Consider the following 23,487-nt stretch of genomic DNA (forward strand, 5'->3'; position numbering starts at 1 on the left):
TTTATGATAGCACTACATGCCTCAGTTAAAGATTAGGGTTCTTACAGCGAGCTCCATATATTAAGCTAGAACACTTGTGAAGTGACTTGGGAAGAAAGGGGTTTTAAACAAGGAATACTGTATATAAAATCCCTGATCATAAATATTAAAGCTGTATCTGGTACTGAACAGCCACATACAATGAAAACTTTGTTTCCGATTTAAACTTCTATACAGATGAACGATAATACTTCACTTTCCACCGTTTAGATCTCATTCGGAAAAAAAAGTACATTATCATTAAAAATAAGGATGATGCTACATACAGTATGACACACAGACTCATGTCTATGTTTGAAAATCCAATCCCTAGGAAAGACACGGCCTGCTTCGTCTCTTTCAGGTTAGCTGATCCAACCGCGCTTTTACTGCTATCTTTGATGGGTCCATGATTTGCTATTAGCTTATCTAACACCTTAGATTCTGAATCTTCTATGTTTTCTTTATCCTGGATCTTATTTTCTCTGTTTCCACTTGGTTTCTTCAGTAGGCTTTTGTTTTTTACCTCCCTTGTATCTCCATGTTCAGGTTCACTGGAGTCAGTCTGGCTTTCAGTGTATTTATATAGAATATTTTCACTGTTGTAGTGATACTTCATGAACTGTAGAACTTGGGCTTCATTCCAGCTGTGTAATCCTTTAATTTCTTCATGACATGCAGGACAAATGTCTGGAGTTGGCCACTGAACTTTGGGAAATTTTGGATCTTCAGTCAAATCACCTAATCGGGAGGAAGAAAAAAAAAAAAATATCAGAAGTGAATGAACTAGGAAAGCTGAACCATCAGACACTTCACTGGAAACCACAGAGAGTATTTTCCACTTATAAATAGTGAGGTTGGCAAAAAAAGCCCACAGCACAATAATGTTTGTATTAAACTGAAGACAATCATGAACAAATTTGGAAATTCGTAGGTTTCCTTATGGATGCATCAATTATGTTCCAAAGTATCGCTTTCAAAATACAAACACTAATTATTTTCCTTTTCTCTCAGTAAAAGATGTAGCTTTCAAATTCTAATACAACAAGATGCTATGTTTTTAGAAGGCATAAAAACACCACCATCTGGGCCTTTCAGGGGTTAACTTGAATTATGGTTCAAAACAAACTGCTCTTTTGCACTCAATACTCTTTAATCCTGAAGCCTGGTTTGCAGCAAGCAGTTTCAAGGCCAAAGACTTGCAGATATTTTCATGTTTCTGTATTGTGAACCATTCCACCCCAAGCTTGCTTTTTCATAGCTTGCATTATTACTATAGCAAACTGTTTTCAGTACTTTAAAAACGATTATCATATTTAAGATGTATTTTTCAGCTTGCTTTTTAGCATTTAAACATATAACGCTGTCTTGAACTAGATCCAGTTTTAACATTTGAGTTGCTCATAGCTCTGGCCGCCTTTCTGTCTTGATAGGAAAGACCTGAACACTGTAGCTAGTGTTGCATTTTGCTCTAAAAAAAAAAAAAAAAATTTAAAATGTGAATGGAGATCATTTTTAGAACAAAAATCTCTACCTGGTAAAAAAGCTAATTTTTTATCTGACTGTTATTAAAACACTAACGCTTAAAATATTTCAGAAATAAATATAGATTCTTATTTAATATTATTTTTACCCTTTTTAAAGGCAGGAAACTTCCCCATGATTTTGAGCAAAATATTGTTTAGGGATTCAAAGAATGCTTAAAAACATTTGCCTCCTTGATATTTACAAGTAAGAGAGCAAGTTTGCATTTCAGATATCTTTAAATAAAGATCACTAAATAATCAATTTGTTTCAGTAGAGAAAGTAGAAACAAAACATCTTATGGTAAGATTACAAACAGAAAACTTGCTGTACTTCATGTTTTCCTGCCAAAAAGACGACTGCTATAAATTCTGTACATTCTAAAGCAACAGGAAAGAATTAAATAGGGCAGAGCCATATACAACAATCTCATGACCCATACTAGAAGGCTGTGCCAAAGTGTTTTCATTGACCAGTCAAATGTTATTTCTCATCGAAAGCTATATATATCACCAGAAATACAGATGCAACTTTTAGGAATTAAGTCAGTCATTGTCTCAAAGAGAAATTTTAGTAAACTTAAAAAGCATAATTTAATATTATTACTTATTCCAGTATGTTTATACTTCTTACTAAAAGGGTATTTTAGCCAGCTGTTGCATCATCTAAATCAATATCCATGCGAGTTTTCCAATAACTTAATGTTTTCAATAAGTACATTGCTCCACTACTTAGCAACTTCAAGTTAACAAGATGACTTTTTTCCTGTGTTCAATCTGGCAACAGTAACAAACATTAGGGGATGTTTTTATTTAATACCTCACAATTTATTTTTTTCTCCTTGGAGAAAGGAGACAAACTGTTTATGCTCACAACAGTATTTAATACTTCCTAAATCTTGGGAATTCAGCGTAACCATAATATAAACACAATATAGCATATTTAAATTGTAACTAATGCTACATTACACAGATCCATAACAGCCGACATGGATTAAGCGCAAAGAGAAAACAATTTTCTTTAGTGCTTTAGTTACTTGATATCCCTATAACAGAACGGATTAAATACAACCAGTATTTTAACGGTACTTTTAGTCTAACTGAAAACACAGCAATCTAGCCAGGGAACAGATTTTCTTCATACAGTAACTTTATTTTATTCAGTTGCTCACCTGCTAATAGTTTAGGCTCTTTTATCCTGAGAAGTCTCCTGTTCAATTACCATCATTTTCTACATAGCATTTCTCCAGAACAAAATGAAGACAGGTTTTAACATCTATTTAAACTGTTACAGAAAGAAATTTAATTTTTTTATCCACTGATAAGTAGCTGAACTGTATTGCTCTTTTTTGAAAAGGCTTTGATTTGTATTCCAGAAAGATCTTCTCATCAAGCAACAGGTGAAATGTCAGAAGAAACAGTATCTTTGAGATGTTTTTTCATTATATATTGTTAAGAGATAGCTATGCTACTGGAGGATAGTGTATCTCAAGTGTGTATTTCTCACTCACGCAAAGGTTAGTGTGTTGGTCTTTAGAGTTATAGTTGATGGGGATGCTCTAGGTTTTGCTCTATACACAAGTACCCTTTCTTGTACACCAATGTAAATACGGAGTTATTCTTTTGAAGTCAGTATTTATTAAAGGAATGTCAAGCTGGAGCAACTGTTACTGTTGTTTCTAAACTCATGTTACAGAGTCTATTTTGCGTATCTCTGTTCAAATACAAACCGCCTTGTATAACATGCCATAGCCTTGCCTTTCAGACACAGCTACCGTTGGTGGGTTTTCCTAAGCAAGGTCTCCCGTACCTGCGAGCCTGTTATTCACTATGTTGTGTTTTTCCCAGAGCCAGAGAACAGCCTTGTCTAAGGTTTTAACGGAATCCATGGACTCTTCAGCCATTTCTTCAAAATGCTGAGCACAAGCCTTGCATCCAAAAAAGTGGTGAATGTATCTCCGCATGATCTGAAGTACTATTTGGGGATTGTCTTCAAGACCTAGGAAGACAGATGATAGATGCATTTAGCACCATCTGGACAAATACAGCTTCAACATAGCACTTTAACGTACATAAAAGTGAACTGTGGGAAAAGAAAAGGAAGTGTTGCCACCTTCTTCCAAATTTACACCTCCACTTTATAGATAAGAAACTAGCCACTTTTGTAATTTAAAGATATCCGTAACACATGTGCCATCATATAGAACCTATACTTCAGTAAGTCACAAAGATATTAGAGGGATTAAAAGCTTCACACAGTTCTTAGAAGAAATACTCCTCCCCAAGAAAATACATATATAATATTGTCACTAAGCAGTTGAGGTGAGACATTTAGAAACCAAATTATTTGGCAATAAATAAAGTAGAGTTTAAAGTGATCTCAAACAGTACATTTCAAAACATACTGTTTTGAAAGGTTGTCTGCGATATCAGACACAACTACAAGGGAATTATTTCAAACACACTAAGGTTCAAAAAATGCTAGGTAAGTGATAGTGTTATTAAAAATGCAAAGTAGCTACTCACACCAATACACACTAACACATTTAGTCTATACAACTGTGTTCAAAGTTACCCTGAACAACACATTAAAATAAGAGTTAAAGGTCAAGTGCTCTCTACAGTGAAATTTCTCCTTTCAAAGAACATCTTACAATTTGAGGGGGGAAACAAACTTAACTAAATGAAAATCAGACATTAATTTTTTTTTTTCCAGAAGCCCATTATCACAGTATATTTTGAAATTGTTAAAACACGCAAAGTCCACGCTGTCTATACTTCATACAATTCTTCTGGAAGTAGAGACTTTAATAACTAAATGAATATTTATGTTATGCATTCACCATTACATTTATGCTCAGGCACTAAAGTTATGGTGACCTTGCTATTGAAAAACCAAGAGTCAAAACCCCTCTGATAAGTATTTCACAGGTGCCTGTGATATCTGTTTGTTACTCCATAACTCTGAGGTATTACAGAATATCAGAATCTCATTACAGTTATTAATTCCACAGCTTTTTTGGCAGGCACTGAATGCATACACATAATAGCTACTTAGCAGCACTTGAACTTTCAAGACCAACTCAGGAATTCCTTGTAAAATAAATACAAACACATTATTCTTTCTATAACATTCACACTTTTACACTAAAGATAATGCAAAAGAATCATTATTTTATTCAGAAGTAAGCTAAGGTCTTTACAGATTGAGATCTTTGTTGTGGGCCTTTACTGTGACAGCAGGTAGATCTGGAAGTGGCTTGAAAACCTGATATAATTTGTTGAAATTCTAATGGTTTCATCTCCGTCTCACAGATTTTCCAATTCATGCTTAATTGACCTCGTAAATTATGCCAAAATGTATTTACAAATATACTATATGTTACCACGAACACACACTTGTCAAACGAAACGCATTTTACGATGCAGATTGATCAAATTACCGACTCCTGCAGTTGAACACCTCTACCACGAGTAATTTACAATGCAGGTTTTGTAGGTTCTGTAGTAAAGGGTTACGGTGCTTTGCTCGCTGTCCTATTCTGGTAGAGAATAACAAACAGTTTGGTAGCACACATGCCCTCTGTACATGCATTGTTTTTTGGAAAAAAAAAATCCTCAACAAAACCTATTCAAAACTATCAGAGTACTTACCTGTTATGTATATAAGAAATGCATGAAGACTGTCATAAACACCCTTATTTAGAACATTATATTCTTAAACATGGCAGCAAAAAAAAGTCTTTAAAGCCAAAAAGAAATCATAAAAAGCAAACAATCTCTACTCAGACATTCAATATCTGTAGATTGAATAGGCACATATAAATAAAAGCTATGAGATTAAAGCAGATTAAATTACAGTATTAAAGGAAAGGCTGAAAAATAATTTTGGAAAGTTGAAACAAATTTCAGGCAAAACAGTTTTACCATGTATAATAAAATATGTATTTAGGAAAAAACAACAACAAACGCAACAAAAGTAACTACTAGCAAATAACCTCTTTATAGAGGAACAGAGATTCATACACAAATTTAATTATATCTGTTCTCCTGTGTAATGTTACGCTCTTGAAAATTCATTTTGTGGGGAGGTCTTTCAAATTCAGCAACAGATAAGAAGAATCCAGATATTTTTTTTATAAAATCCACAAGCCTGTCTTATTCACGCCAATAGATCCTATTACCTAAAAACACATTTCATGTAATTAAGCATGCCTAGGACTAGATTTCTACAATGATTTTATACATCCTCGGATGTGAGCAATTCTGTTCAGAGTTCCTTTGGATTCCCTTATGCTGATCCCACTGCAGGTTCAAATCACACTGTTCAACATTAAAACGTGTCAAATATAAACCAATAAAAACATTATATCAAGAAAGCCATAGCAAGTTCACACTGACTGCCAGACTCTGCAAGTAGAGGAAACTATCAAGAAAAATACAGCTGCTTTAAAAAGAAAACAATTGCAAAATGGCTCATTTTGTTTGTTTTTCTTTTATCAGCCCAGAGATGAATCTTCTATTAACATCTGCCATGTATCATCGTGTAATCCTCCTTTTCTCTTTCCTCCCAAACTACTGCAATTCAGGGTAACCCTAATCTTTAAAGTGGACAAGAACCATAAAACCCTACCTGTGGTGGGAAGGATTAGGGAGTACATCATGCTTTTTAGTAGATGGGATTTAAACAAGCAATAAGGAGAGGAAAACCTCCCAAGACATAATCCGACAGTCTCAGACTGACCCAATTCTTTCACCATAAGAAGTGATCATCACATATCTGTCCCGATTTAAATCAATGGTTAAGTGTGCCAAAGAGTTTTCAGGTTCTACAATGTATTTTTAACTTCAGACTGACTAGAGCTCACACTTAAAACATAGGAGCAATTTAAGATGTAATTTTGTATAGTTAAATATTAAAAACATTTTTACTTTTAATTAGAACACTTTTGGCAACTGGGACAAAAGGGGAAATTTAACTTATGCATGATCCTGTTGAACAGCTAACATACCATCCAGTACAAAAAAACCCAAACTCACCAGGCAGAACACAGTACTAAATTAAAGGGAGCCAACCTACTGTCCCGTGAATAATAAACAAAACAAAACAAAGAGAGAAACAGAAATCAACAACAGGATGATTAGCTATCCAAAAAAATCCCTATTCTGCAGGAGATTCAATATTAAGAATTGAGAGATTTTCACTGTGATTGCAAGAAATGCTGGACAAATGTATGTATCCATAATTTGAAATAATCAAGGTTTTTTTTTTTTTTAACATACAATCAGCAACTGACAAATTGCAAATTTCTGAGTTTTATGATCTAGTAACATTCCATCTAGCATTCTTATATTCCTTGGAAAAGACATTAAAAAGGTTTAAATGAAAACTAAATAGAGCTATATAACCAAAGCATTGTCCTGGCAAGAATAAAAATATATGAAGGCCAATACTTTAGCGTTAGTAATTCTATTTCCATTGTGCAAGGAAAATAGATTATATATCCAGCACGTTTCTTAAATAGGAATCATCACCAGAATATTAACACTCTGCTTCACAAGATGCTGCAAATCTAAAAATAAGCAATTTTACAGAGTGCTTGCAAAGTAGTATATCACCGCACAGATTAATGGACACTAGGTACATTCAGCTAAAAAAAACCCATTCATAACATTCGGTATTTAAGAAATAAAATTACAGGATTGGCTAATGGTTATACAGCTTTTATTGCTACTAAACTGTACAGTTAAATCTCATTCTTCTCAAATTAAATTAACAGTGCAACCTCAGGTAACCTGAACAATCTTCATCCTTTTTAACATAGTTCAAAATTTCTTAGTTTGAAATTCTCTCCTTTTTCTGCTTTATCGTTCACGTCTTTAGGGCCGCATACTTTATTTACCACATTTCTAAGCAAGAACAAATTGGCACGCTTTCTTTCAAAGCCTTCCTGCTGCAGTACAGCTATGCTCTGACCCCTGCTGGTACAAACCTGAAAGCTAAGCCTCGAAAGCCACTGTCCTCCACCAATGTATTAGTTGAGTATTTACACACAAAATTTGCCCTAATCCGTTACTTTTTCTATTGCACAGCAGAACTGCTGCACACATTTGTCTCGTCCTTCAAGTGTCTCACATAACCGCTGCTTACCTGTATTTATTAAAGCTTTTGGTCGCAGCGCAGCTTGAACAGTTAGGGTATGAAACAGTTTCCAAAGGGAACAGGTATAACCTCTCAGCTCTGGTCTGCTGCCCTGACATCCGACCCACTGAATTTTCTTAGTGAGAAATATCCCAGAAATCTGGAAAGAAAAAAGAAAAAAAAAAAAGTATTTAAGATATATGCAGCTCTGGGACCTAAATTCACTACTGAACATAACAGCAGTCACAGCTGATCCTACCTTGAAATTGAGGTGATCCATGGATAAAGAATAGTAAATGACACTCTCTGCACTTGTTGCTAATGAATTCATGCTTAAAGCAAACAAATTTTAAACTTATAACAATCCTTAAGTCTGAGATACTCTAATGCACCGTTATAAAACTCATCCCTCTTGCAAACATATTACATGATCCACAACGTACAGTCACTGATGTCAAATCTACTAAAATGCACATCACAAATGTCTAATTAGTCTGACAGAATAGATTAAGCAGCTTAACCTGTGAAGTTTTTTTTAAGCACAATATGAACACAACACACACACACAAATACCATTGTAAATTCTGAGAGCTACAGTTTCCCTGGGCACATTAAAAATTCCATATCACTCAGCAAGATCTACATGACTTACAGTGGTAAAATCTTAACAGGCTAAGACGTAGGACTAATTATTATTTCTTCTCAAAACAAGAACACTACTTATTCATTATACCTAAAATCCAGTGCAAGATTTTAGTTTCTGAGATTTATCTCTCTGCTTCCTAAAACACACAGGAGATTCCCAAACTTCAGATAGCAATCCCATTTCACGGGAAGACAGACTCATATTAACTCCTGTACAAAGATGGCCCTATCACAGGGCTTTGCATTACCAAAGTGAGGTGGGATTCCTAGCAAGGCCTTTACTGTGCCAGGAAATAAAAGAATATTTGTGCAAACTCTTCAGGAATAATGCCCATTTCAGTGGATAAATTTCCCATCACTTAAACTCTGACCTTTAAGAGAATCCTGCTGATAGCAGGCATAGCAAGCAAAGGCAACTCAAAAATATCCACTGGGAATCTTGCATCATTTAAAGTTGACGTTAGGGAACATGTATATGTTAGCGATTGCTTGCTCATTATAAAACTGAGACAGGATTGTGTATTTCAATTCTCTCATTTCAATTTCTTAATGTGGATTTTTCTTCTGGTAATGATTTAACTTTATTTTCATTTTAACCTTCTTATAACTCCATTATGACTGAGGGAACATCAGTAAGTGATGTCTTAGATTTATATAGAATCTTATCCTTTACTAATGCTGTATTTTATGCTGGGAACTAGTAACAGCTTACCCGCATTTTGTTGTTGACGAGATCTAGGATAGCATCATAAGGGATTTTGTCTAATGGAAGGCTCACTAGCCACTCTTGCAAGGTCTCTAACAACTTTACCACAGGCTGATGGCCAGGAAAAAGCTGAGGAAAAAAAAAAAAAAAAGAAGAACATACCCACACAAGCACAAATCTTAGCAGCAAGACACTTTTATCGTTACCTAAATGCGTTGTTCCTGTCTTTAAAATGCTTCATATTTTCTTTTGTTATGAGCAAATTAATTACTTGTTCTGCTTCCAATAAAAAGCCATCTCACACTAACTTTTGCTTACAAAATTTAACAAGTTGCATGCACAAAATGTTAACCAGAAAAATGAAGCTACTCAACAGCAGGCAGAAATGGTAGAGAACAACTTTTGACAGATTATGTAGAATTTCGCATTAAGGTAATTCAGCTCAGTGTATAGCTCAAAAAGGAGCATAAGACCTAAGTGAATCAGAGAGGCTGAAATCCCTTCTTACTCTCAGAAGATTAATCACAAAAATTAGTTCTTATAAAATATTTGTTCAGATTTCTGTAAATGTAGATGGTGTTGGTTATCTAGAAGAGCATTTTCCTTTTCATATGTGTAATCGTGATTTCCAAAGTGATTTGGAAATGGTGACTTCCTTAACTTGCAACTTAAAGAAGTCAGAGTCTGGCAGATGAGTGTGAGGAACTGCAAATCAGAGGCAATACCATTATTTTACACTAGAAATGGTATGTTGCTTCAGCAATAGTTGTAATTACTATAGAATTAATTAGAGTAGGCATACCATCCTCTAAGTACCCTTCCGGAGGGAGCAGTATTTCAACAGATGGGGAAATAAAGTCCTTGTATCTGTTACATTAAATACATAAAGCAATTTATGACAGAACATGCTATACATTCGCTAGTATATTCTGCAGCCATTGTCCAACTATCAATAATATCTCTAATTCACAGACCGCTTACTTGATACCAAGCAAATCTAACGGGCAGGAATTCCCTTTTGCTAATTGTCTGTACTATATCTAACACATGGGACCCTGTGCATTGTTTGGGTTCAAAGACAACTCTTAAATAGTCTGCAAAAAACCAGCACACCTCTGAACTACTGACGGCACACTACAATTACATTTACTCCTGTAGGAGTCACAGAATATCATGCATTACTATCTAAAAGACAATAGTTGCATAGTATCTCAGGTAGGTATCAGTCTCATCGAGGACTCAAAAAACAATGGACTTCTGCACTGATTGCCAAAAAACCTAATTCTACAACATGAAAATTCCCCAAGTAGGGAACCAGAGACCTCGGTGACTTAGGATTTATCATCACTATAAACGCTGTTACACAGGAGGATAGCATAAAAAGTTTCCTAACAGAAACACCTGAGAACCATGAATGAGAACTATGAGGAAAGTGTTACATGACAAGAGAAGGCAAATAAAGGACAGCAGTCCCCATTTGTGCAACGGCAGATGAGTATGCAACTAAAAGAGAGCATTCCCCGTTTACGCACTAATAGCCAGGGAAGCAAATTACATCAGCTGGCTCGGAGCCATCAGGAAGAACAGAGGATGTTTTAGGGATAATACGATGGAAAGATTACCACTACACTTTCTTAAAGAAATGAGGCCAGCTAGAGATTTCTGACCTCTGATGGCCGTGGGGGGCCAAGAAACTGTCTGATTTTCAGATAAATCCAGATATTTGGAAATAGTTCATATAAGCCTTATTATTCCCTTAAACAGATACTGATTAACTTTCTTTAAAATAAAACAAAGTGTTAGCTGCTCAGTAAGTAAATATAAAAGGCTGACATTATAAAGTTAAATTATTTCAATTTTTTTTCAAGTCATATCACATTATATTACATATATTGTCCTTTCATTCAAATGTTATATGCAAGCATCTTTATTTTTGAAATACCTCAATTATTTTGAAATACTCAATTAATTAAATTCAATACCTCAATTAAAAATTTAGACAGAAGTTACTAATATCTCCAAATAGAACACCATTTGTCAAGTATGCACTAACAAAATCCAAAAGTCAAGAATGAAAAACAAAGGTTTTTTTAATCCCGCTCAGTTACAATAGCTACTCATCCTGAAAATCTGATAAATGGACTATATTTACAATGTTTGTTCAATATGCTGCAGACTACTTAAGTTTTATTTAATTTCAAGCGCCCTAAGATTAAATTAAAATGCATTTCAACTCTATAAGTATGTCAGAGTGGCACACAATAACTCAAAAATAACATTTAAAGAAACCCACAAAACTATTTTTTAAGCTAGTGAGGAAGCGTATATTTAAACATTCTGAAAGACATTTTGAGAGACTTATGTCACATAATAAATTTTATGTTAGAGTCACTTTATTCTTACAAATAATCAAAGACGAGAAGTGTATACCTTGGCAGAGATGGTAACAAAATCCTTGAAGGTCTTTAGCTCAGCTCCCTCAAGTGTCTTGTGCGTAGCAAGCTCTACCCTGAGCAGGTAATGCAATCCCGATTCAAGGTCAGCCATGTACAGCTTAGACCTGAAACACACATATATAATGTTATAAAGTGGCAGGTTTCTTTCGCTCATTTTCTCACCAGTCATGAAGGTAAAATTGATATATAGTAGGTGTCATTAAAACCTCAACATTTGCCACTCCACAGTGATTGCAGTATATCCTACACCAGTATGGGAAGACACAGCAGTTACTTCAGGTGCTCGGTATGGTGAATGTCAAGTTCAATGAGTTTCACTGTACTCTCTTAAAAGAGTAATTTTATGTAACTTTGTTCAGAGTTTAGACAAATGAAGCATAACCCCACACAATAATTTCTTTTATATTTGACTAAACTCTTTGCCTCCCAGCCAGCTGTACCTTGTAATGAAATTATAACCCTGACATTGTCAGCAAGGAAATAGCTAGTGTAAAGAAATTATAGCTTCTCTTCAGGATTGACCACAAATAGAAAAATTACATGCTATGAAAAAAGGGAGACTTTTGTTGAACAAAAGTAGATTATACACAGAGCAGGAGTGCAAACAAGACTGAAAAAGGTCAATGCTGGAAAGGACTGAATCTAGAAATCCTCTCCCAAATGCAGTAGTTTTACTGTAGGTTCTCTGCATAGAAGTTTAACAGTCAATTTTAATCACACCAGCTCTTAAGACAGAATTAGGTACCTTATGACAGGTACAAGTAAAACATGTAAAGCAAATCAAAGATTTTAAGAGTTCCTTCTCACAACGAAATATCTTCATAACAACCAAAACACTTTACAAAGTACAAATATATCAAGTAAACCACCCTATCTTTCAATGCTTTCAGAGTACAAACTCTAAACAGTATAATACAGAGCAAGGTAACGAAACAGAAGTTCACATAGTTAATAGAGTTAAACACTTCTTGTTAAGAGTTCAGCAGCACTATTATTTCTAAAACCAAACAGAATTAAAAGAACAATCACTCAAGAAACTGGCTAGCCCCACCTCTTAAATAACATGCAGGAAATAACATATTAAAATACTATAATCTATATTCTTAACTCAAACTACAGACTTAGTCTGAATTTATCTTCTTAATAATAACGTACTCACTTAAATTTAAAAGAACAGCAAAATTCTGCTTCAAGTTTCTTAAATAAAGAGACATCCATGTGAATGCATGAGGCTCCCCCAAAGAATCCTACTTAGAAGATATCTGGACATGAGACTCACATCAACAAGATTTTGTCTTGCTGGAAAGCAGCTCAATTTAACTAAGTTGTTTTGATAACAGAATGTTTCATATAAAATATTTTATAATAGTCATTGAAAGAAGATGACACTAATAGTGTCCATGAAAGGAAAATAAGTACAAAATGAAAGCACTCAGTCCTACATCTTTTCCATCTAAAGATGCTGAGGGATTATCTCTCTGCAAAGCCTTTGCATCCTTCTCTTAAACAGACAAAGAGGGTGAAGATAAACCTTACCGGATTTTGTATGATAAACATCTTTTACAGCGACTTTAGTATTTTCTATTATACTTGCATTTGACAAGCACTTTTTAGTGGGCACCGCTTTGCTATTATACACACAGAGAATTCTCATTTCCTACAGAAATGTTATAGCTTGTTATTTTACTATTTATTTTGTCAGGGACACCAATTACTTGCTGAAGTTTTCCAACAATTCAAATCAGTGATCTATATACTTCAGGTAATGGGTGATGAGTCCCTTGGTATTTTTAAGTCAATTAAGTATTTAGCAATACTTCTGGAGAAGAACATTCCCTCCATAGCAGTGCAGATGCTTGCTGCTAAAAACCAAATACTGGCAAGCCCTCAATAATTTCACCTCTGAACTGTTTGAAACCCTGCTCACAATCGTAAAGAAGTTGTAACCTTGATGCTGGAATTGAACTAATTCACAAGTGTTACCTGAATATACTGAGAAATGGATGAAGTTGAAGCAACAGCTGAAAGCATTGCTTTCAGCTTCGATGCCATAATTTCTCCAGTGTTAAAGGCACGAACGCCTTTAATTTTACTCGGCAGAAGAATGCAGATCATTCAGTAGCAACCAACCTATTCAACTCAAGGTGCATCACCTGGGGTGGAATGAAGTAAAATTTTGAACTGCACTAGGATTTTAGAATAAATTACAGCACAGCTTCCCACATGGCAAGAAAAAACTGCAAGCAAATTTTCATAACCAAGTATTGATCTGAAAATCGAAGGTATCACTTACTTATCAAACTCTTTCCACACCTTAATTTCTGTACTCTCCTCTTTGTTTTCTTGAACAGGTAGCTGAAGTGGCAAAAGAAGTTTTTTTCTTACACCTGGCAGTGACTTTAAATATGAAGAAAAAAAAGACCGTAGAGGCTTCAAACTGCATATAAATGGACAAAGTAAAGATTACTTTTAATCTCAGGCTAAGTGAATATCCAAAGCAAATTAGCATATTTATAAAATAAGATGCTCATTTTGTTTTATCATTTACAGTCCTAGTGCAACATGTTACATTTTGATACAAAGTGAAATGAAATAACGTTCAATTTAGGAATAGTAATAACAATCATTTGGATCAGTGGTTTGAAATTCCATTCAAAATAAGAATACATCATGTTCATCAAAATGTCCGTCCACCTTACACACGCAACGTTCACATGGAACAAGTATTTTGACTTAGAAGCAAGTTTTTTTAAGAACTGTGGTGCATCATTGATTTTTTTCCACTTTTATTTCAAAGTGTTTTCCCTTCAGAAGTATCACAGTAATAGGTTAAAGCTATAAATAGGCAAGTGGTAAGCAAAAGTAATATTAGGTCTCTCATTAAAAAAATAGAGGTAACAATATTAAATGGTTCATTAAGAACAACCAGCTCATTGCTCTCAGCATATCAAACTTGGTATAACAAACACTGGCTTAGAGCTTTTATTTCCAGTTAGAAACACTACTTCAAATCATCTACTTAACAATCTACTAACTTAACAAGCAGTATAAACTTGTTATTGTAGTCAAACACCACAAGGGCTATAATTAGCCACCACACCATTTTGGCTGATGTTCCCTACTATATGATGAAATCTGAGTTCCACTGGCATAACCCATGTCTGTTTATTACAAACACTCACAAAGAGTAAACAAGACCACTAGACGATTTAATAATTGCTAGAGAGAGCTCAATACAGACAATTTTCAAACACAAAGAAATTGAACACACAACTTCAGTCAGTACAACGTACTGGTTACACGCCAGGACACAATGTCATTATATACATGCAAAAGGAGGTTATAGAATAACTTACTTTGTATGAAAGGAAGCTATGGAAACTGTTTTTATAGCTTAAGTGAACCTCCCCATATTCCTCAGACAGGTAACTACTTACATGTTAATTAATCCATGGGACCCATTTGGATGCATCAGATAACATGAAGGGACTGAGGTAATACCAAGTTTCTCAAGAAAAGGCTTATCAAAATTCAACGCCCTCTTTACAACGATGTTTTCATACTGGATCAAGTCTAAGATAACCTGGATAATGAAAAGATGACATGAATTATACATTATTCAAGGAACATCTAATCTTGTAGGACGAGACATATAAATAGGTAAAGCGCATCATCCTTTAAGGGTATCATTAAGCTGTTCACCAAGGAAGTATATCTACAAGCATTCTGTGGACACTAACAATTTCAGTTAAAGAAGATTTACTCTTCTCTGGAAATTATTTATTCCTATCTTCCATGTTTTTTTCTTGGTCTATCCTGATCTTTTCCCTCTGAAGTCTAACATCTGAAGAAAACATGAGAATGAATGATAAAATGTCCTCATAAACCTCAAATAGCCCAGAGGATATTCCACAGGCACCAACAGGTTTATGTTTCATGTTATATATGTAAGAGTCTAAAGGCAAATTTTCATGTAGTGAAGAAACACTTATTTGGTCCCACCATTTTAGGGCATTCCGATGTCAAAGTCCATGACTTCGAAAACTATTAAGGGCTCCACAGGAGTTAAGGCTTTGCCTGGCAAGCCCTGCCAAAGCAAGCTGCATAGTCTGTGGTGTCACAGCACCCAGCTGTCTGTTCAGCTTTTTATTTACTAACCCCACAGCAGAGTTACAGGAATATGTGCCTGTACCTCAAAAGTTCCAGTTCAAAGTCCAGCATCTTAGCTCAAACCAATCTTCATCAGCTGTTTAAACCTGATGCTGGGCTTTTGCACTAGAGCAGCTGGGAGTGGGCACAAATTTCTTTGCAAGGTGTAAAATTCAGCAAAGGGTGGAGGAGGCAGAAGAGGGTGGTAACATCAGGATGCCTGAAAGATTTGCCAGGACTCAACTATCAAAATTCTTTGCCAACTACAGCCAAAGCTGCACCTACAAATATGATGACTCGGTTATAAGTAATGAAAATTTGCCCTTTAAAAGAAAAGCTTAAACACTCATTTCTTCCCTTCTTAAATCCTTCAAGATCCCACTACTAAAGGCATCCTCTTTTGCCATTCTAATGACCACACTCCTCACATCCTTCCATCAGCCTATGCTCTTATACTACCATTTCAAATGTTCCATTCTTATCTACAAAACCTTCCATGTTTCCGACTCTTCTTACACTTCTACCTGTCATTCTTTTACTTGTACCCCTCTCTGCCTCTTCTGTATCTTTTTCCTGTTGTTATTTTCACAGTTTCCACTATACTTTTCCATTTCAGGTGAATATTGTCTTTGCTACATTTTCTCTCACTTTCAAACTTGTAATTTAAGAGACCCTTCCTTCCTTCCATCAGTGATAAACGCATGGCTTTCCTTTCTTCAGCTGTTGTGACTTCTATTAGGTTTGTCCATATTGTCTTATACTGTAAATTTGAAAACAATGTTATTTTCTATTTCACTAAACTATTCTATAAAGCTAAAATACTACATAACATTAGCAAATATTTTTTCTTCTGAAAGCAGACTCCACTTTCTGTTAATCAGATGACACTCAGTCTTTCTCTATAACAGCAGGTAATAAAACTAAAGTGAGTGTGATAAAAAGCTGAAGAACTTTATAATCATCACATTTCTTCTCTTCAGTAATGCCCACTTGTATCAACACAGTAGCTTCCAGAAAACAAATGTCTGGAAGCAGCCTGCTTCTCAAAGTGATTCTCGCTTTTGGCAGCACACTCTCCTCCACTTATGCAACTGGGCCATCTCAGCATCAAATCTAATTAGAAACATTTCACAGACATTGGATGTTTCTACACAGATTATGCCTAGATAATTATGCAATTTATTTTCTTTACTTATCCTAGATCTTGGCAGGAACAGAAAAGTAACAGTTGTCTAAGCTAACAGCAGGCTCATTAGGTGGTAAAATGGTGCCAAATCAAATATTTTATTGGGAGGGTGGGGGAAGCAAAAAACCAAAGACTTCCACTTCCTCAGTGCCTCAGAGCTGTGAAAATAATTTTATGCTATCGTCTTAATTTAGAATGTAATTTCCTAAAACCTATACATGAAGAATGAGAATCAGAGAATTCACATTATTATGAACAGCTGAAATTACAAAAGCTGCCCAGAAGAACGAATATTATGGACAGTTCTCTAGCAGTAACAAAACAATAACATAATCTGACAATATTTTTGTTGTGATCTTCCAAAGCTTGAAAGAAAAAAGAATTGTGCTAACAATGAAATTGATAAATTAATCTTCCACTAAAACGTGAATGGAAGAAGTTAACATGACATCACATTCATTTGTAAGAAGTTCCTCTGTGTGACTAAATACAACAGCCCTATACAATCCCTTGACTTTGTGATATCTCAAATATGCATGACCTGCCCCTTATGACCCTTTAATTCAGTCCTATAATCAGAAATTTTGTTGCTTGGGTAAATAACAAAATTCAGCTGTGTTACGATAACATTAATTCATATTTATTATGTGATTCACTAAGTCATACATTACCTCTCGTCCAACATAGGAGTTGTTACTTTCAAACACAATGGCAGTATAATGATGGCTGTTCTTGTCAAGAAGAGAAGTAATATCACTGGACCTTTTTAGAAAACAAAAGCTATTTAGCACAGGTAGAACGCAATACGCCCACTGTTATTTATGGAATTTCCTTTTACAGTCTTGTAGCAGAACTGATAATAAGAAAAAAGCTTACTTCATCTTTAATAGGACCTTCTACATTTTATTTAATTAACATATTAAGCGTACACCAGCTGTATTTTAAACATGGAACTTACGAAACTGGATCCAATGGCGGGCAAGCAGGTGGTCTCAACTCTTGGGAATGGTTCTGTAAGAAGTCAATCATCATCTGACGAACTGTTTGCAGCTCTCGATCTGCTCCTGCTAAGTACAGGTTACAAAAAAAATACAACACTTCAGAAAACTGGGAAAAAATGACTCGCATGCAGGTTTTCATACATTCTTATGCTTTTCTGTGTCAGGTTTTTGTTTTAAATTTGGACTTAAAAACCAGAATACTATTTGGCTGAAGAACAGGGACTAAGGATTTAGTTGTAGGATTTCATTTTGATGTTGAGATGAGACCATATTTAAAAGCTGTCATCCCACCCCAAAATTAATAAAACCTCAAGACCTTTCCAAATCTAACCATCTGCCTGCCTTGCTGATTTTCTCTTCAAACAATGCTTCATTCTAAAACTGCGCTCATTTTCACAATAGTTGGTGTGGGCAACTTTAGTAGCTTTTTTGCAATAAGGATATACACCATGCATTAAAAACTGCAAAGGTGTACCATTCTTACCAAATGGGCCAGGTGAAGTTACAAAGCCATGTAACAATATGAGGAAATAATTGAAGTGTGAGAATACTTTATTCACTTTAAAAGAAACAAATTGAAAAGCAGAAACTCTCACAAATGCCAAAAAGTAACAGGTACAACTACGGCCTAGTTCTACATGAAGGGTTAATGGTGCAGGTGGCTTCTCTTCTGACCTCTGGCCTTTTAATGTTAATCTATTGAAAAAGACAACATTACTTTTGTCCCCAGACAAACCACCTCAAGCTGTGATCCTGTCAGACACACAGGATAAGCCTGTTTTCAGTTAGTCAACATCTGAATAGGGGTTCTCCCAGTGAGATTCAGGATGCCGGGAAAGTGGCTGACAGATCAAAAAGCAGGAGAGTCAGGATTGAGCAAACTGGATCTCATGCTGATGAGGCATGTGGTGGAAAGAAAGAATTTTAACTTTCACAAATGGCTAGATAATTTTTTTAAGAACTACATTTCAAACAAAATGAGGAATGTGAGCCCTAAGTTCTTGAACAAATGTTTTGCCTGTCTAAAATTCTGCCTGACGTTCCATTTTCATACAGTACTTGTAATATCATACCTTAAAGAGCTATTTAGTGTCCATCCCATCTCTAGCTGTCTAACCTAACTGACAGGCAAAGGGATTTTGCTTATTGCGTGACACATTGCTGGCTGATAGGATAACTGCTTTGGGGATTTCTTACAGTAGGATATTCTTACCTTTGTAATTTTCTCCGGTAGTAAACTGCTTTGTAAATGCTTTGAAGTACTATGCAAGAGGGAAAAAAGTATTATTGCTTTGAAAATAACTCACTGTATCAGATGAAAGCTCAGTTTAGAAACAAAAATGGCTTTCAAGAGTTTTTACTTTTTACAGCTCTAATTACAAAACATTTTTATCTATCTGTTCAGAAGACGGTTTTCCCTCTTAGCCTATGAGTTCCAAAGACCTGCTTCTCAACTATATGAGGGTAGCTCATATATACCAGTTGAAACTGATATACAATGAAGCCAACTTTTAGAGGAAAAATAACATAATGCATAATTCAATACTGTATATCGATCCATTACTGCAAACATTAACCCAAACACAAATTAACTGATCACCAAATCAGTATTACCAACTGTGTATATACTTAGAACACTCTTCACATTTCCCTCCAGTGGTTAAACAGAATATATAATGGTGCTTGACTGCCTTCTGCTATAAAAAATAAAAGATTTCACTGTCTAATAAAGAGTGCATTCCAATTTACACCCAAAACTTTAAAGATTAAAAAGAAAAAATTGTTCTTTCTATCAGGGTAGAACATCACAAATTCTACAGTGAAACGTCTCCTGTCCCCTCTCCTGTCATAACAAACACAGATTATTCAATCCTCTCCATCCATCACATTCTGCTCATACTTACGGTTAATAATGTGATTATACAGATTGACAAAGACAGACAAGTTAGAAATTGCACTTAAACCTGGAAATGAACAATGGTAGATACTTTTGGCAAACATAAGATCCCTTTTAAAAGCCAGTTTAAGCAAATTATGAAATTAATTAGAAAAATACCGAAGGATCAATCAAGGGTAAATTTTTAATTGGTCGTGGAATCAGCTGATTTCATGACGCAATTTCAATATATTACCTTTACTTTCACATAATAATCAAGAATATTTGAATTTGAAAAATATTTATACAAATTGTTAATATCTAAGGAATATATTAAAACTAGGTGTTATATAAATGTAACAATATAGTACTTTCTAGAATGTATCTTCTTTCAATAACAATTTTTCAGATTCAGAACTGGGGACTGAATTACTGCTATAAATAACTGCATCAGCTATTGCATTCAGCAAGAAGAACTCAAATTAATCTTTTATCAACTCTGCAGTTTTCTCAGCAAAAATAAAGTCAAAGTGCAGCTAAAGAACAACTAGTTACATGTAACACACTGCACAAGCATGTTTGTTACGGTTTTAGTTACTATAAAGCATGCATCATTTACCTAAGGCAATATATTATGCCACTTACCCTAAAAGTTGGGTAATAATGAATACCATATTCTTTGCACGTCTCATAGTTCTCTTCTTCCCCACAATCCAGCACACCCACTCTAATTGCAGATTCCCAGTCTGAAAACAAAGATATCTTTCAATGTTCAGCAGAAGTGATCACAGATCCCAGCTGATGGATTACCCTGCTTCCCATCGAAATCAACAACAGAACTCCGATAGATTCCAACAGCATAAAAATCAAGCCCTCGGTCGATTCTCATTTGCTATTCATTTCTATTGTCAAGTGTAATACAATCTTCTGATTTTTAAAATAACTAAAGCCTCCCTGTTTTTCTTAGCTGCATCAGTATTTTCAATACACCTAAATAAAAAGAATCCCAGCACACAAAGTAGCAGTTCCAGGGCTGAAGACATTTTATTGAATCCAGGAAAATGAAATCGCGGCCAACCCAACACTTGCAAGATACCAGATTGTATTCCCTCGTTTTTCCCATTAGCTAAGCTCATAAAATAAAGCATGCATAATATATATAACTGAATAAAATTAATCCAACAGTTACTCATCCACATGGCTGTCAATTACAAAACCATAAATTTGATGCATCTTGTATTATAGCTGTTTTAACAAGGACTCACTATTTACTGAACTTACAATTTTCTCAGAGGCCTCCAGAATTGCACACAACCCAAGGCTCACATACTGTCTACTGAAAGCTGTTTTTATCTTTTAGTACTGTTCAGGAATACATTAGATATCCCTCAAAAAATATGTGAGTTTTAACCAGAGTGCTAAATAGTTGAGTTTGAACGTCACTGTAAGTTTCCTTTATAAATGTTTCATAGCAATAACCACAAGAGTTCGAGTATTTCTATAAATATGTTTATATAACTTCAATAAAAGCTTTCAACTCATTTATAGCTTTTTCCTTCTCATTTTGCTAGGAACTTATCTTTTTGAGCCATGCTCACTGCAGCAATCACTTCAAGGAAGAACTGCTCCAAGAGACTTCTTAGACAGTTACTTTTAAAAGCTAAGCTAAATGAAAACAGCTGTGGGCAGAATTTGAAGGTACACCACAATTCCCAAGTATCAATAAAATTTAAAATTAAACTTGCTTTTATAGCAAAGAGCATGAAAGCTTCATCAAGTTCAAGATCTGATTGACAGCTGTATGCCTAGCTGCTTTTGAAGTTTAGCTTGACCTTTATTTGTCTTTGGAGGAGGATGGGGCAGCTGATGGAGAATTTCCGTTGTGCTGAACATGCCAACAGCTGAACAGGCACCAGGAGTAACTACAAGCATGCTAGAGCAGATGGGCATGTATTCACAGGAGCACAAAAGATACAACAGTGTATTTCATCAAATAAAATGCAAAATAAAAAAAAAAGTTTGGCTTCTGGGTATCTATCTCATTCAACTTTCACCACTCCTCCTCCTTTTTCCACCTGTCTTGATCCTCCTCCATACAATGAATAGAAGCACTATGAGCCTAATGCAAATAGCCTACTCCCAACAATGCAAACCCATCTCTAGCTAAATACTTGGGTTAAAGAGCACCAGCTGGGATGTGTGCTGCTTAGCATTTGCTTCTGCTTAAAAAGGAGCTTTTCCTTCCTAAAGGATGCAAAAGTTGCTGGACTGCACAGCCTAGACTGTGCAAGTTTACAGTGGCACTGTAGCCTGGATTGTTTTTTTAAATGCTGATGAATTTTAAATTAGCATTAGTATTTTTGAAATACTAACTCACAAACTACATGAAAGAGGTAGATGAGTGATATCATATTAACAACACTATTTCTGTTTATGCTAAACAAGTTCCAATGAATGACATGAATGTATTGGACAAACTGGAAATCCAGCAGGTTGGTCAAACCTCCCACTTAAGAAATGCTACAGAATACCAACACACCATGTGTATTACATGGCAGATACTTTCTTTGCATAAACCTTGTGTATTCCCTCCAGCTGGTAGATGCAATGCCGTGTGTTATTTTCCATTATGAAGTTTCAGTCAGGGACATAAGAGATGCATCACAAGGAACCTCTCCCTGCGTGCTACTTTAGAGTTATGTATTTTAACACATAGGCTGCTTCCTGCATAATGACAAGGTTTCTGCAGTTCCCCACCAAATGTGTTTAAAGAACAATTTCTAGAAGGAAATCATTATTGCTAGATTTGGAACAACAATTGCTAGATTTCGAACAGTTGCTCCAAATCCAGAGGAGTAGATTGCTTCTGCATATAATTCAAGGGTTGTCGTATATGGGATTTCCAAGGGTTTGTTACTTCTACACACAAAATTACTATACATAATTCCAGCCCACAGGCATTTTGGTGGATAGATTCAACCATCTTTTAAGACAGAAAAAGTACAATTAACTACAATGGCCACTTTGGACACTACTGCAATAAAACTAAATGTGTGATTAGGAATGCAGCAGCAATGGCTCTAAGCTTAAAGCTGTTCTGAGAGGAGTGGGAGTATCAAACTCAAAACATAAATTACACAAAAGCAAGCACTGTTCCTGTTTTTCAGGAGGATTACGTTCTGCTATGAAGCTTGCAATGACTGTATTGCCAGGATTTAACAAATGAGAAATGAAATAAAAACTAAGTATATTAGCACAGGCCTTTTATGGACAAAGTAGTTGTGCCAATTTAACTGGACAATACCAAATGAGCAAATACAGCCGCAGTGATCTAGGAATTCTCTAATGCAGATGAGTCTGCATCCTCGAAGGTAGCTGTAATATCCTAGCAGATGAGTAAATATTTTTGAAAAACAAATGTTGAGACAGCCTAAGTGGGCAAAACGTTTTGGGGTTTTTTTTTAGATGAAGCTACCAACGGAAAGTGTGACTGTTCTCAGCCTCCTACCATTCATTCCAACTTTAAAATGGAAACATTTTGCTGACAAATAACACCAGAAGCCAATTGCATTTGCTGGTACTGCCAATGTCCACAAACACAAACATCCACTTTTTAAATGAAAGTCTTCATAAAAACTCAATGGATTAAAGAGTAGATAGGCATTTAACTGGCTATAGTAATAAAAGTGCATAACATCATTTGCAGTTATCATGACTGCAGATGAGAAAGAAAATACATATTTGAAGAAGTCATTACAAGTTACAAAAAATATTGCCTACAAAGG

At 35.2% G+C, this 23,487-nt stretch overlaps 1 protein-coding gene across 1 annotated transcript; it reads right to left on the minus strand.

Annotated features, from left to right (window-relative positions):
- Nucleotides 1-208: 208 nt before the first annotated feature.
- On the minus strand, nt 209-20,591 carry QSOX2 (quiescin Q6 sulfhydryl oxidase 2). The gene is made up of 12 exons (XM_009585683.1): nt 20,513-20,591; nt 20,348-20,448; nt 19,040-19,088; nt 17,784-17,889; nt 17,497-17,587; nt 14,928-15,073; nt 13,784-13,927; nt 11,465-11,594; nt 9,041-9,163; nt 7,693-7,843; nt 3,352-3,540; nt 209-759 (listed from the first exon to the last, which is right to left on the minus strand). Exons 1-12 carry the CDS (start codon nt 20,589-20,591, stop codon nt 209-211), a joined length of 1,860 nt encoding a protein of 619 aa, XP_009583978.1.
- Between the last annotated feature and the right edge of the window lie 2,896 nt (nt 20,592-23,487).

This window comes from Fulmarus glacialis, unplaced genomic scaffold (assembly GCF_000690835.1).
Source record: "Fulmarus glacialis isolate BGI_N327 unplaced genomic scaffold, ASM69083v1 scaffold38189, whole genome shotgun sequence".
Taxonomy (NCBI): domain Eukaryota; kingdom Metazoa; phylum Chordata; class Aves; order Procellariiformes; family Procellariidae; genus Fulmarus; species Fulmarus glacialis.

Coding starts and splice junctions, on each gene's coding strand:
- QSOX2 (XM_009585683.1), bottom strand. CDS start 20,591: ATGAGAATCGACCGAGGGCTTGATTTTTATGCTGTTGGAATCTATCGG. Junction 15,074..17,496: donor ACTCCTATGTTGGACGAGAG/GTAATGTATGAC, acceptor TTCATTATCCAG/GTTATCTTAGACTTGATCCA. Junction 11,595..13,783: donor GTGTGGAAAGAGTTTGATAA/GTAAGTGATACC, acceptor TGTGTGTTTCAG/GTCTAAGCTGTACATGGCTG.